This window comes from Carlito syrichta, unplaced genomic scaffold, assembly GCF_000164805.1.
Source record: "Carlito syrichta isolate Samal-C Ts95f unplaced genomic scaffold, Tarsius_syrichta-2.0.1 Scaffold303678, whole genome shotgun sequence".
Taxonomy (NCBI): Eukaryota; Metazoa; Chordata; class Mammalia; order Primates; family Tarsiidae; genus Carlito; species Carlito syrichta.
Window position 1 is genome coordinate 271,797 of NW_007247774.1, and position 13,975 is coordinate 285,771.

Consider the following 13,975-nt stretch of genomic DNA (forward strand, 5'->3'; position numbering starts at 1 on the left):
CTCCCCTCAGCCTCCCAAAGGCGCGGGATTACAGGCTGAGCCACCAAGCCCGGCTTGTCTGGATATCTTAAATCCAAAGATTTACCCAGAAATTGGGAAGGCAGGACCTGTTTCAGACATGGATTTACCATGGAATTATTTTAAATTATGAATATCACTACAAAATAGGACTTGGGACTCAAATACATTATTTTTATAAAGCTTATAATTTCAGAAAGGCCTGAGACACATACCTCTTTCTACTATGTATATATAGTGATCATAAATAGAATATTCATCCCCACCCCCAACTTTAACATTATGCCCTAAAGCAAGCAAAATCTGTGTCATAACAACAATGTACTGATGTTCTGTGGCTCTTTACTGAGGGCCTTGCATCAAAGAAGCGGAAAGAGTAAGCAGTTCCATGGCCCTGCACTTCTGCCCAAGTCTGAATAGAAGGAAGTCAAGTCCTCTCAGGGGCTGGGAAAGTCTTAGACATTTTCTGAGGAACCATGACTCTGTCCAAAGTCGAGATAGCTCAGAGCCCTTCAGGTCGTTGATACTTCCAGAAGGCCACCTCCCCATCATCACTGCAGGAGGCCAGGAGCCCCGACTCCTTGGGATTCCAGGCTACGCAGTTGACATCCTGAGAATGGGCCTGATGCAAGTGGGCTGTCAGGGAGAAGGTGGGCTGCTGCGGATCTGAGCTAGGATCTTCCTCAAACACTCGGATAGCATCATCCCCGCAAGCTGTAGCCAGGGCCCCCGTAAGCTGACACCTGGGAGAAATGTACACATCAGTGGTATGCAGGTGGCTTCTCACTCCCCAACCTAATTAGATAGATTTGTTCCATAGTTCCTGGGCTGTTCTCTAACTTCAGGCCTCAGCTAAAAGTCTCCTATTAAAGAGTTTCCTTGACTAATATGCAGCCACAAACATCTCCCACTTAAGTCTTCAGGTGCTTCCATCTAGTCCCCACACCCCATCATCAATACCCTAAAAACCAAAACCAACATACAATTCTAAATGTACTTTTCTCACTTAGCAGAGACAGTTGCCCATGTCATGAAGTATTCTTAACCCCTCTTTAAACACTGATATGACAGGCTGAGTTTACCATAATTTACTGAAGTTCACTTTTGTGGAATAGGTTATTACCAAATGTTTCCTAATATAAATAGCGCTTGTGAGTTCACATCCATTTTTTTCAGTTTCTGATTATTTCCTAGAGATCAATTCTTAGCCAGAAGTGCCCTCTGACCTACTCTTATATGAATGGTGTGACTTTTCCAGCTTCCATAATGGCAGTCAGTGTTACCAAACCATAAAAACCCCAGCTGTGAATCCACAGGTTTGATATTACCATTTCTGGATAGTACGATGCTGTGTGAACCCCAAAGGTCGGTGCCTCCCTCAAAGGCTGGGATCTTAACCCAGTGTAGGCCTGGGTCTAAGTCTATTCCCTGCTCCTGTGAATCCCAGGCTAACCAGCTCTATGCCAGCATGATAGAGAGTCAGGCCTGATATGAAGAGTTGGGCTGGCTACTCTCAATTCCCACCCACTCTCCCAAGTGGTAGTGGTCTGCATATGTCATGACTTGTCTAAAATCTTTGCTATATTGGGGTGGTGGGGGATGGAAATCTTACCAAGCAACATCATAAATGGTCCTGGAGTGGAAGCCCGACAAAGTACAGATGCATTTCCAGGTGGGGTCAGAGTTGCTGCATGCCACCCCTGCAGGATAGACTTCTCTCAGGTCGATGACATTTCCATGTCCTGGACATCTCATGGAAGTAACTGCACCACTGCAGAGAACCTAACCCCCTCCCTCACCTCCACCTTCAATTAATTATGAGTCTGAGTCTCCATTCCCCTATCCCCATGCCTGTTGAGCTGCCTCACACACTATGCCCAGACTGGCCTTTTTTTTTTTGAGTAGGAGTCTCACTGTCACCCAAGCTGGAGTGCAGTAGCATGCTCACAGCCACCGCAGCCTTCACCTGCTGGGCTCAAGTAATCTTTCTGCCCCACCCTTCCAAGTAGCTGGAACCATGGCACGTGCCACCACACCTGGCTAACTTTTTGATTTATTGTAGAGAAGTCTTGCCAAGTTGCTCAGGCTGGTCTCAAACCCCTGGACTCAGACAATCCTCTCACCTCTGCCTCCTAAAGTGCTGGCATTACAGGCATAAGTCACCACGCCTGACCAGACTGGCCTTTCTAAAGCAGGATTCTGAGAAGAAAATGTCCCTTTCTGCTACAGACTATAACTCATTAGCTTGCCTTTTAAGGCCATCCAACAGCTGACCCAATCCACTTTATTCCTCCCCAAGGCCTTAACATCCCACGTACCATCTAAATGAATCATCATTCCTCATGTGTCTAGGTTTTCCCATCACCGACAAATTCACTCACACTGCTAGGTTTTCACCTGTAATTCTTGTGTGAAATTCCCATAGCCAGCCTCGGTGGCTCAGCCTGTAATCCCGCACTTTGGGAGGCTGAGGTGAGTGGACTGTCTGAGCCCACGGGTTCAAGACCCTCCTGGGCAACTTGGCGAGACCTCATCTCTACAATAAATCAAAAACTAGCTGGGCATGGTAGCGTGGGCCTGTAGTTCCAGCTACTTAGAAGGCTGAGGCAGAAGGATCATCGGAGCCCAACAGGTCAAGGCTGCAGTGCCTGGGAGCGGCCACTGCACTCCAGTCTGGGCGACAGAGTGAGACTCCAACTCAAAAAAAAAAAAAGAAATTCTCGTGTTAAAATTCTATATACCCTGTAATTCAGACAAAATGGCCCATTCCACAAAGCTTTCCTGATTCTTCCAGCACTCTGTCTGGAGCCCTCTCGTGGAACATCTTATTTCTTACCCCAACGTGCCGAAATTCACATATGTATCTTAGCAGACTATGAACCTCCTGAGAGATAAGCCTCCTTTAGCTCTTCTAATATATCCTCACCTTGTTCGTTGCCTGGTAGATACTGGCGCCAGATGCGCACGGTACGGTCATCACTGCAGGATGCCAGACGCTGGCCACTGGGGTCAAAGGCCAAGCTCCACACAGTGGATTCATGGCCCTCAAGGGTGGCACAGCATACCCAGTCATCCTCTTCTTCACGGTAGAGCTTCACTGTGTCATCATAGCTAGCAGAGGCTAAGAGCTGGGGGAGGGAGAAAGGAGACCCAGCACTTATCTGTATGGCCTAGGAAATGCCTGCGGCTCCAATCCCTCTTCCTGCCAGGATAGGACAGTCTGGGGATCTGTTTTTCTAAAGCAACTCATGCTTTTTGGTCACCCATAGAGATCCCTGTAAAAGCCGGGTTAAAGTTGAAGAGCAGAGGAAGGCTGGGCACAAGCCTCCGCACCAGAGTTCTTCCCACCAAGAGATCTTGCCTCTTACCTCCTGGCTTGGGTGCCAAATCACATGTTTGACATCCTGTGTATGGGAGTTGAGAACACTGACACATTCATACTCATCCTCTTCATCAACTGTGGGAGAAAAAAAGAAGGGAACCCAAGAGCCAGTACCGTCAGGGACACAGAGGGGGATGTCTGTCAGGTGGCTCCCAATTCCATCTGGAAGGACCTGGACTCACCTTCCCAGACCCACACACTCTTATCTCGGCTGCAAGTGGCCAGAAGGTTGCCAGATGGGGCCCAAGCCACTGACTTGACCTCATTTTCATGGCCCTCGAGAGTAGTTACACACTGTGAAAAGGGAAGAGGAACGAGAATTAAAGGCAGCTAAGATCCCTGAGGTCCTTTCATGGCTACAGGCCAAGTGGCCCAGGTTGGTTCAGGTTCCTGAACCAGACCTGAGGACAAAACAGGCAACACTCCTGGCGCCATCCAGCCTCATTACCTCAAAGTCATCCTGGGTCTTCTTCCAAATGCAAGTGGTGGCATCAAAGCTGGCAGAGGCTAGGTAATTGCCACAGGGGGACCAGGCCACCTTCCGCACGGTGCGCTGGTGGCCTTCAGAAAGGACAGACTTGCAGACCCAGCTGTCACCTAAAGGCAGAGGACAGGTCAGGCTCAGGAGCTGGGTGTGCAAGAAGGTGCTGAAGCACCATCAAGCCACTCGACCATGGAGGCTAGTACTGGAGCCAAGCTGGGGGCCAAAACTCATCAGAGGCATCCTTCTCAAAGACTTAAAACGTCCATCAAACGTCAATCAAAACGCCCGCTCTGATCAAAGACCAGAGCTTCATCACCCAGCGGCAAGTTGCTCCGCGGGCTACTTTCCTATCCCCTTTCTCTCCCCGTTTTCCTGCCTCGGCAGGTACGATCCCAACAGTTCCAGCTTGTCTGTCGACGCTTTTGCTGCCAGACCTTGCCGACTTCTTGACCTGAACAATTCTTCCCAGGGCGGCTAACGTCCGACTCGAAGGTCGCCTCTCGCTCGGCCCGTAACACCGTCCCGAGTCGGCCGCCGCAGGCTGCGCACTCACACTCTCCACACGCGGGGCCCTCAGCGCCGGGGGTCACGCGGCCAGGCCGGGCCTTACCCTCGGTGCCCCAGATGCGGATTCTCCGGTCACCGCCGCACGAGGCCAGCAGGGTCCCCGCGGGGTTCCAGGCCAGGAACCAGCAGCGGGAGTCCGGGTGCGCCGGGACACGGCCCAGCAGCACCAGCGAGTCTTTCATGGCGGCCTGGCGCCCAGTGAGGAGGAGAGGGGAAGGGGCAGCCTCGCCGACGAAGGGTCTCGCCGCGCGCGTCTCCGCGACGCCCACTTCAAGGGCCCGCGGCCGCCAGAGGCTCCCGCTTCCGCCGGAGGGCCCGGGTGGTCCTGGGAACTGAAGAGCCCGCTGCTGCGGCCGCGCGGCCCGCTGGGAGTTGTAGTCACTCCCTAGCGGCAAACGTCGCGGGGCCGCCTTGAACTACCAGTCCCGTGAGGCTCTGCGCAGAGCCGGCGGCGCGCCCAGGCTGTGACGCGCGCGTGGGGGACGGGGCCGGGAGCCGGAGGAGGCGGAGGCCGAGGAGGAGGAAGCCGGAAGTGCATCGGGCCCGGGTCGGTCCGGGCGTTGCGGGATCAGGGCCTGGGATCGCTCGGCCCCCAGCAGCTGAGAAACCTGTGACTGGGAGGAGCGGCGCCTTCCCGGCCCTGAGACCTGCTGACCGGTGAGGAACAGTGGGCGGCGTGGGGAGGGTCCTTTCTCTGCACAGGTCGCAGCCCAAAGCGCCGGTCCCAGATCACCGGTCCCCAGTCCCCGCGGCCCAACCCGGTCCTCCGCTCCTCGGCACCCTCTGGCCGAGACCCCAGGTCTGGGTCTCTCCTCCAGGAATAGCCGATCCGCGGTACCCCCGCCCCCCAGCTCTGTCTGCTCAGACCCCATCTGGTCCCCTCTGCGTTCTCGTCCTGCAGCCCTATTCCAGAGTCCCCTGTCCCCGCCCCCCCGAATCCCCGCAGTCCTCTCGTCTCTGTTCACCCCCGGGTCCCACCCCCCCCATCCTCAGGTGTCAACCCTGACAGCCCCGCGCCGGCCTCACCTGTCACGGACCCAGCGCACTGCTCTCCTCTCCGGGACTGGCAGGCTCTGCGCGCCCCGCAGAGGTCGGCGGCGACCAACAGCGACCGCGGAGCGACGGCGGGCGGCCCCGGGCATGTACGCTCCCGGAGGCGCAGGGCTGCCCGGTGGGCGCCGGCGGAGGAGCCCGGGAGGCAGCTCTTTGCCCAAGCAGCCGGAGCGTAGCCTGGCCTCGGCCCTACCTGGCGCCCTGTCCATCACGGCGCTGTGCACTGCCCTCGCCGAGCCAGCCTGGTTGCATATCCACGGAGGCACCTGTTCCCGCCAGGAGCTGGGGGTCTCGGACGTGCTGGGCTACGTACACCCGGACCTGCTGAAAGGTGAGGGCGCTGCGCGCCGACCCTTCAGGCCTCGGTGGGGGGCCGCATGTGGTACCCGCGGAAGCCGAGATGGCCAGGGGCAGGCACCTGGTTGAAGGAAACGACCCGTTCCTGCCTGGTGTTCATGCCCACCAGGTGGCTCTGTTTGGGGTCTGGCCCCTCATTAATTCTGATGTTATTCAGCTAAGCACTTACTTCTCACAGCCATGCTAATCCGGACTGCTGCTATTTTAGGATTCTGCTGAACGAAGGGCCCTGTATATGGAGAAAAGACAAGGGTGCTAGCTATCACAATCGCTCTCCCCTTCTGAGGAACCGTGGGATACAGGAAAGCTTTGGAGACAGAGTTTATGGAGAAAAAGAAACTTATTATGACTAGTCTTTAAAAGGTATTTTAGAGTTCTATGGTAACTGGATTTTTGTTAAATAAAAAAGGGGTCTGTGACTTTTTAGGTAATCAGAGGTCATTTCCTCAGTAAAACAGTTGGAATTTGGCCCTGGGAACCATTACAAGTGTGCCTGACGGAGGTATGGTTGTACTGTCCATCATTATGCTGCCTTGCCAGGTAGACAGCCAAAGCCTATACAGGCTCCTAGGAAGCCTTATAGTTTATCCTACACAGTCCTGACTTCAGTAGTGAGGATAAAAGCCATGTGGTATGAGGGCAGGAGTGCACCATCTGGTTTTTACACTGAAAATGGTCAGTGTACCTCAAGCAGTCCTCAGTAACAGCATAGTTCATCACCTCGAAGGTCTTTTGAACCATCTTGAAGCTCTTCATATTTTCTCTCTGTGCTATCTCCTGGCTGTGATACATTCCAGATGTTTAGTGGCCCAGATATGAGAAGCACTTCTTGTTAGATATCTGTATGTTGCCTCCTGAAGGATTCAGGCACTGGGATTTGGTGCAAAGGGCCAAATTCCTCTGTGCATTGGATCATATGTCACAGGTCTAGGCTGAAAAGCCTCATCCTTGTGGCCAAATGTTTGCCTTCCTCTGAGTGTTCTCTTACTGTTTGCATCACTCTTGAGTTTTAGAGGCTTTAGGTGATTTAGAAGGCTGGGGCTTCTGATTTTTTTTCCAAATTTCACCCAGATGGTAGGTTGACTTGTTAAAGCCAAGGTTATGCACATGGTGGAGGCCTTGTGATATGCAACTTTTTCTCTGGCACATAGCTGATAGCATAAAGGGTGTCAAGTGTGAGTGGGTCTGAATGGTTTTCCCCTCAGCATATTTCTCTGTGCCCACTTTCTTTGAAACACAGCTGCCACCTTCCCTCCATTTCATCCAGGCCTTTGCAGTTGATACTATGGTGTTTTAGTGTTTCAGAGTTCATTGTCACCTACAAACTGGGAAAGAGTTCTGCCTTTGCAGATCATAAGAGGGGCTCATAAAATTCACATGATGGAGGGAGAGACAATCTGATCACACATCCTTATTTTAGAGGTCTAGGAAGCTATGGCTCAGAAAAATCAAGTGATCTTCCCAAGGCAAGCCCATTGGGGGTGGCATAGCTGGAACTGCCTCACACTTGTTGATGTCAATATAAAATGATACTATCTCGTTTATGGTTTTAATTCTCTGTTTTACTTTAACTGTCATAAGGAACAATCTCATGATTGTTTCACTTTAGTGTACATCCTCATTGAAGGCATGTTCAAAATAAAAGGAAAAATAGGTGGGGCACAGTAGCTTATGCCTATAATCCCAGCACTCTGGGAGACTGAGGTGAGAGGATTGCCTGAGCCCATGGGTTCGAGACTAGCCTGGGCAACTTGGCAAGACCCCATCTCTACAATAAATCAAAAAATCAGCTGGGTGTGGTAGCGCGCGCCTGTAGTTCCAGCTACTCAGAAGGCTGAGGCAGAAGGATTGCTGGAGCCCAGCAAGTCGAGGCTGCGGTGGCCGTGAGCGTGCCACTGCACTCCAGCCTGGGCAATAGAATGAGACTCCAACTCAAAAAAAAATAAATAAATACCTAAATACATAATTAAAGGAAAAATAAGTCCTTGGTGCAGGTTCTCCTTTGTTCACATATGTATTTATCCTTTCTGAGCAATTCAGGCCACATTTTGTCCTCTGGAAGGCATGTTTTCTTAACCACTATATCATGTTTGCTCATGTTTAGAAATCTTAACCCATGTTTAGTTTCTACCTGCTTGCCTGTGGTCATCTCCTTAAGCTACGAACACTTTGTGCCTTTAATAGGAGAGTTGGCATTGGTGCCTCATGAGCTATTCCAGAAGAAGGCAAGGAATCAGGAGGTCCCTGATTGTGTCTCCTCTCCCTTTTCTTTTCTTTTTTTTTTTTTGAGTTGGAGTCTCACTCTGTCACCCAGACTCCCAGCCACCGCAGCCTCGAACTGCTGGGCTCCGGTGATCCTTCTGCCTCAGCTTTCCGAGTAGCCGGAATTACAGGCATGCGCTATCACACCCGGCTGATTTTTTGATTTATTGTAGAGATGAGGTCTCGCTGCCCAGGCGCGTCTCGAACCCATGGGCTCAGGCAATCCACTCACCTCAGCCTCCCAAAGGCGCGGTTGTTGGGTCCCAGTGGACTCTCGGATGTGTGGTATCCTGTGTGACTGTGCTCAGGGATCAGCAGATCATCTAACAGATGTCCTGACCTGGAAGCCTGGGGGTATTCTCCATCTCAAGAGGAGCAGATCTATCAAGCACAGATACTTCCAGAGGGAGAACAAACCCTACCATTTCTTTGCAGGTGATGGGAGTGGGGCGGTCCAGCAGGCCCTGGAGCAGCCTTGCCGCTTCTCAGCTAGTGCCTGAGTGCCATGTGTTGGCATTATGCTAAGCACACTTCATGCCTACTTTTAGTTTCTCCTAAACAGCATCTTTGTTTGGCAGGTACTGTCATCAGTGTACAGCTAGTCTGAGTGGCGTCAACTCTAAAGTCCATTCTCTTGCCACCATACCTTAGTGCACTCCAAGTTTCTTTCTTCTTTTTTCTTTTGGAGCTGCCCAAGGCTCATCACATCCCTCTTCTCGTTGGCTTTTATCACAAGCCCAGCCAGAGCTCTCCTTTTTATCATATCCTCATCACCTCAGTGTTGGGGCTCAAGTTGGTGATCCTGAGGCAAAGCCATTTGCCCTCCCACTGTCCTTCGCAGGGCTCCAGGCTTTAGCCAATGCAGGCTGGCTCCAAAGATTCATCCTGGATTCTTCTGCACCCCCAAGGGGTTGCTTCCTTCTCACATAGCCCTTCAATCTGGGCCCAGGTCCAAAGATGTGCTCAGACTTCGAGTGGCTCTGGGGAGGAGAGCCCAGATAATCATTCCTTCTGAGCCCCTGATTCTTTCTGACTCTCAGTCAAGTATGGCTAGCAAAGGGCAGTGCCCATAACAGCCTCAGGAAGCATCTTTGGAGAATGAGGAAGTGTGGGATCAGAAGTCAGGCGTATCACAATTGACAACAGCCACTGGAAGATCAAGGGCTCACTGGGGAGGGCCTGTGTGCCTGACATGTGGTGACTGGTGTAGCGAGCCCTGCCAGGTCCTTCAGGGCCTGTCGTCAGAGGCAGCTCAGCTAGGACCATTGGTATCTATGGGATGACTGGCCAGGAACTAAAGGGCCCTGTTGGAGGCCTGTGTCAGAGGCCTGTTTGGCAGCTTAAAAAAAAAAAGCCACTGTGGGAAGAGGCTGAACAGATGGGATGAATGCATAAAGAGACATTGGGGCAGTGGGGAAGTGCCTCTAACTGAGAGGATCCAGTGAGGAGGGAGTGACCGGGGGCAGGGAGCTGGTCAGAAGCCACTATAGCCTTCCTGTCTGCAGCCTTTGTGGGTCAGAAGGGTTAGAGCGATGGGCAGGTAGACAGGAAGAGCCAGGGCCTTCAAAATAAATCCAGCCCAGTGACTCACCAGTGACCTTGAGCAAAGTCAGTTCCATGAGATCCTATTACACAGCAGCTGCCTTCTTCTCTGATGACTAGAGGGCATGGTCAAGCAGTGTTTACCAAAATAAACAGGCCAGAGCACAACTGGAGGATAGGATATGTTAAGCGTCTTGCCACAGTGTCTTGGACAGCACCACTGGCTTGAATTTAAAGTTAGGACTGTGCCCCCAAGGGCCATTTCTTTCCCACAGAATGATAACACATGTAACCTTTGGGGGTGTTGCTTTTCTAGCAGTCATCTCGAGGAGTGGATGTTCGTTGTCCACCCTGACATACTGATGTCTAGGAAGGGAGGAGAGGAAGATGTTGAGATACTGGCCCAGGAGAGTCTCTGAGCTGGGTTCTAAGCATGTCTGGGATAACTCTGCCTCTCTTTCCTGTGTGCCCTGAGACCCTCTGAGGAAAGACCACTTGTGATAGAGGGCAGCTCCTGAAGTATCTATTAGCATCACCCATAGAGACATTTATATGTAGCATTCCCAGTAACCCTGAGGGTTTACTCAACTTTAGAGTAAAGAAAGCAAGCTACCTGGAAACAAAACCTGTTTGAATTCTGGGTCAAAAGCCCCTCCTGTGTACCACATTGTCACTCTGTGGGGCAGACCTTTAGTCTGGCTTTAGAATGCTACTGGCCCACAGTGGCTAACTTGTGGTCAAGGAAGTCTCCATGTAAGAAGGAAAGTCACGCTGACACCGCTATGACTTAGCTGAAACAGCCCCTTGTCGGTAGGGCAGTAACAGTACTGGTGGCTGCTCTTTCATGGGCACAGTGTCAGCTGACCCTCCCAATGTCCCCTGTGGTGGATGGGGTGAATATTACCACTTTCATTTGATCAGTGAGAGGACAGAGGTCAAGGGCAGTCAAGTGACATGCTCAAGGTATCATGTAGTCTCTGAAAGACCTAGGATTAAGCCAGGCTCGGTGGCTCAGCCTGTAATCCTGCGCTTTGGGAGGCTGAGGTGAGTGGATTGCCTGAGCCTGCGGGTTCAAGACCCGCCTGTGCAGCGAGACCTCATCTCTACAATAAATTTTTAAAAATTAGCTGGGCGTGGTAGTGCACACCTGTAATTCTGGCTACTCGGAAGGCTGAGACGGAAGGATCGCCGGAGCCCAGCAGGTCGAGGCTGCGGTGGCCGGGAGCAGCCACTGCACTCCAGTCTGGGCGACAGAGTGAGACTCCAACTCAAAAAAAAAAGAAAGAAAGACCTAGGATTTGGCACCAGGTCCAGAGCCTTTCTGATGTCCTGACCACTTCCAAGAGCTAGACCCCGATGACTGCAGTGCTGCAAAAGCTTAGACCCCATACCAAGCAGGTTTTGCCTAGTAATTCCCTGTATGAGCACATTTCGTCACTTAATGACCCAAATCCATTTTGCTTTTTTGTGAGATTTCACGCTTCAAGCTGTTCCTCTAGTTAGCTCAGCAACTGCCGACTCTGAGGATGGCTCATATTAGCTTTTGACCCTTCCTTCACATATAGCTCTTTAGAATTTTGATTGATTACCTCCAGGGAAAAACGCAGTGACTGACTGTGGTGTTTGGTGATTTCAAGCAGCGCAGTGCAGGGAGCCTGACCCGTGTTTGGGATCTAGCTCTGCACTGTGTGGCCCAGAGGCTCCTGGAGCCTCCAGACTCCTCCTCTGAGCCATGTGATGAATCCCCCAGGGTGGCAGTGAAGATTAACCAAAAATAATGTTTGACCAATCTGTGTGTACTGGCTTTTCCTGGAGGGGTATGCGAGGTACCTCCAACAGTATTTGCCACTGGGGAGGGGCAGGTGGGCATCTGGAAGAGAAGGAACCTTCCTTCTGAAGTTTTTTATCATGTGTGTGTCTTTCTGATTATTCAAGTAAACATATTATGAAACATAAGACACAGAAGTGGATGTACATTTTTAAGGATAATAAAATGAACATTCTTGTGCTCACCATCCAGCCAGAGAAACAGCCAACAATCTTTTTGAGGCCCCCCTATGTCTTACTCTTCTTGCTCCAAGCACCTGGCTGTATTAAGTAATTCGAGTGGAATTTGACACAGCCTGCTGCAGAGCAGCATGTGACTTCTGGCAGGTTATTCTTGGAAGCACTAGAAAAGCACTTTCATCCTTAGCCATCCCTGGCTTATGCCACATGGACCCCAAGAAGAGCTTTTAACAATATTCAAAATAAAGCCAGGGATAGCCTGTGTCCTAGAACTTTCCTTTCAATGAGGTCCTGTGCACCATCAAGGGCTCTAAGGGCTGGATTAACTGAGGGCTGGGCCTGGTTGCTGGCAGAGCTCACACACAGGCAAGCTTCCTGGCAGCAGGCCGTCACCCAGGCTGGATGCTTGGGCCCAAGACAGATGGTCAGCAGACAAGAGTTCATGGCAGATAGCTCCGAGGACAGCTTGGTGGGTGACCCGAAGCCAGACAGAGGCATATGAGCCTTGTCTGGGGCCAAGTAGCATCTGCTTGGCGAATTTTGAGCCTGAGGCAGGGTATGCCTACTTAGTCACAAAGGCCCAGGGCCTCCCTCTGCCCAAGACCCCACGATGCCGGCGTCTGTTGGATTGAGTCAGCTTTGTTAGGTTTAGGTCCCCTCCCCAGGTTCTTGGACTTTCCTTCCTCTGAGGTCTGGGCCCAGTGTTTGTTGAAGTATGAGTTTGGACCACCTGCATGGGGATTACCTGGATCACTAGAATCCTTTATTGTATGCCTCTGAGAGCTATGGCATAAATTTAAATAGCTGTTAAAGGAGACTGAGTGTTGTCTAGTTGAAATTTTTTTAAAAGGCTGAGTGTGTTGGCTCACGCCCGTAACCCCAGCACTTTGGGAGGCCAAGGTGAGAGGATTGCTTGAGCCCAGGAATTTAAGACCAGCCTGGGCAACATAGCAAGACCCAATTCTCTGCAAAAAATAAAAATAAAAAAGAATGGGGACCAGGTGCAGTGGTTCATGCCTGTAATCCTAGCACTTTGTGAGACTGAGGCAGGAGGATCACTTCAGTCCAGGAGCTCAAGGCTGTAGTGAACCATGATCCTGCCACTGCATTCTAGCCTGGGTGACTGAGAAAGACCCTGTCTCAAAAAACAAAAGAAAAAGATAATAAAGTACTAGAGGGAAATATCCGAGTTGCTCTGTGTGTCTGGTGCATGGTTGTCATTGTGGGATCTCCCTTCACCATGACCCTGGGGACTCCTTGAATGTTGTATCTCTTGTTTCGGCCTTTTCCTTTTCCTCGGTTTACTTCTCTATTTTGGTAGAGCATGCACCCCTTGGTGCTGTCAATTTTGGAGCCTTCTGGGGCTTTTTGGATATTAATTTGGCGACTTCTTAGCTTTTCCCATATCTGGCTTACCCTCAGCTTTGTCAAATCTGCTGTGTCCATTCTTGGTAGTGACAAGTTCCTTCAGTTTCTGGTTTTCAGAGCTTTATCTTGCACATCCCTTTCTCTTTGTGTGGATTTATGCCTTTTTTTTTTCTTTTGCGTCAAAGTCTCACTGTCACTCAGGCAGGAGCACAGTGGTGCGATCATGACTCACCACAGCCTCGAATTCCCGGGCTCAAGTGATCCTCCTGCCTCAGCCTCCCAAGTAGTTGGGACTACCAGTGTGTGCCACTATGCCTGGTTAATTTTTCTATTTTTTGTAGAGACAGCGTCTTGCTTTGTTGCACAGCCTGGTCTTGAACTCTTGGCCCCTAGCAGTCCTCCTGCCTTGGGCACCCAAAGTGCTGAGATTACAGGTTTGAGCCACTGGGCCCAGCGTTTATGCCTTTTTAAAAAATGATGTTCTAGCCGGGCTTGGTGGCTCAGCCTGTGATCCCGCGCCTTTGGGAGGCTGAGGTGAGTGGATTGCCTGAACCCGCGGGTTCGAGACCCACCTGGGCAGCAAGACCTCATCTCTACAATAAATCAAAAAATCAGCTGGGCTTGGTAGCGCGCGCCTATAATTCTGGCTACTTGGAAGGCTGAGGCGGAAGGATCGCCAGAGCCCAGCAGGTCGAGGCTGCAGTGGCCGGGAGCGGCCACTGCACTCCAGTCTGGGCAACAGAGTGAGACTCCAACTCAAAAAAAAAGATGTTCTTTTGTTCTGCTAGAATTTAGGGAGGAGCAGAAATAAATGTGATAGTGCAATTCACTATCTTCCTGATTTATTGAATACTTTCTTGTAGTTACACATTTCTCTAAACTGCTTCAATTTCTTTATTTCCCTTTTCTTTATTTTACTTTTTTTTTTTTTTTTT

At 51.0% G+C, this 13,975-nt stretch overlaps 2 protein-coding genes across 5 annotated transcripts in view; one reads left to right on the plus strand and one right to left on the minus strand.

Annotated features, from left to right (window-relative positions):
• Positions 1-178: 178 nt before the first annotated feature.
• On the minus strand, positions 179-4,831 carry CIAO1 (cytosolic iron-sulfur assembly component 1). 3 transcript variants are annotated; one of them, XM_008059032.2, is made up of 7 exons: positions 4,495-4,831; positions 3,849-3,997; positions 3,583-3,694; positions 3,387-3,475; positions 2,945-3,146; positions 1,631-1,705; positions 179-761 (listed from the first exon to the last, which is right to left on the minus strand). In XM_008059032.2, the coding sequence occupies exons 1-7, from the start codon at positions 4,631-4,633 to the stop codon at positions 658-660; spliced, it is 870 nt and encodes a 289-aa protein (XP_008057223.1). In that variant the 5' UTR covers positions 4,634-4,831; the 3' UTR covers positions 179-657. The 3 variants fall into 3 exon arrangements, with proteins under 3 accessions (XP_008057223.1, XP_008057222.1, XP_021568548.1); XM_008059031.2 differs by having other exon boundaries at positions 1,631-1,718; XM_021712873.1 differs by having other exon boundaries at positions 1,631-1,730.
• Positions 4,832-4,946: 115 nt separating this feature from the next.
• The window catches only part of TMEM127 (transmembrane protein 127), a 12,050-nt gene continuing 3,021 nt past the window's right edge, over positions 4,947-13,975 (plus strand). Inside the window, exons 1-2 of one of the 2 annotated variants that reach the window (XM_021712874.1) lie at positions 4,947-5,108; positions 5,461-5,835. In XM_021712874.1, coding sequence (XP_021568549.1) covers positions 5,592-5,835 — 244 coding nt within the window. In that variant the 5' untranslated portion in view covers positions 4,947-5,108; positions 5,461-5,591. Of the gene's footprint in view, positions 5,109-5,354; positions 5,836-13,975 lie in introns of those variants that run through there. The other variant, XM_008059034.2, reaches the window with a different exon arrangement.

What these genes read in the sequence shown, in the direction of transcription:
- CIAO1 (XM_021712873.1), bottom strand. Translation starts at nt 4,633, where the DNA reads ATGAAAGACTCGCTGGTGCTGCTGGGCCGTGTCCCGGCGCACCCGGAC. An exon ending in AGACCCAGGATGACTTTGAG is followed by an intron (nt 3,695 to 3,848) that starts GTAATGAGGCTG and finishes CCCTTTTCACAG; the next exon opens with TGTGTAACTACTCTCGAGGG. An exon ending in TTTGGCACCCAAGCCAGGAG is followed by an intron (nt 3,147 to 3,386) that starts GTAAGAGGCAAG and finishes TCCCTCCCCCAG; the next exon opens with CTCTTAGCCTCTGCTAGCTA.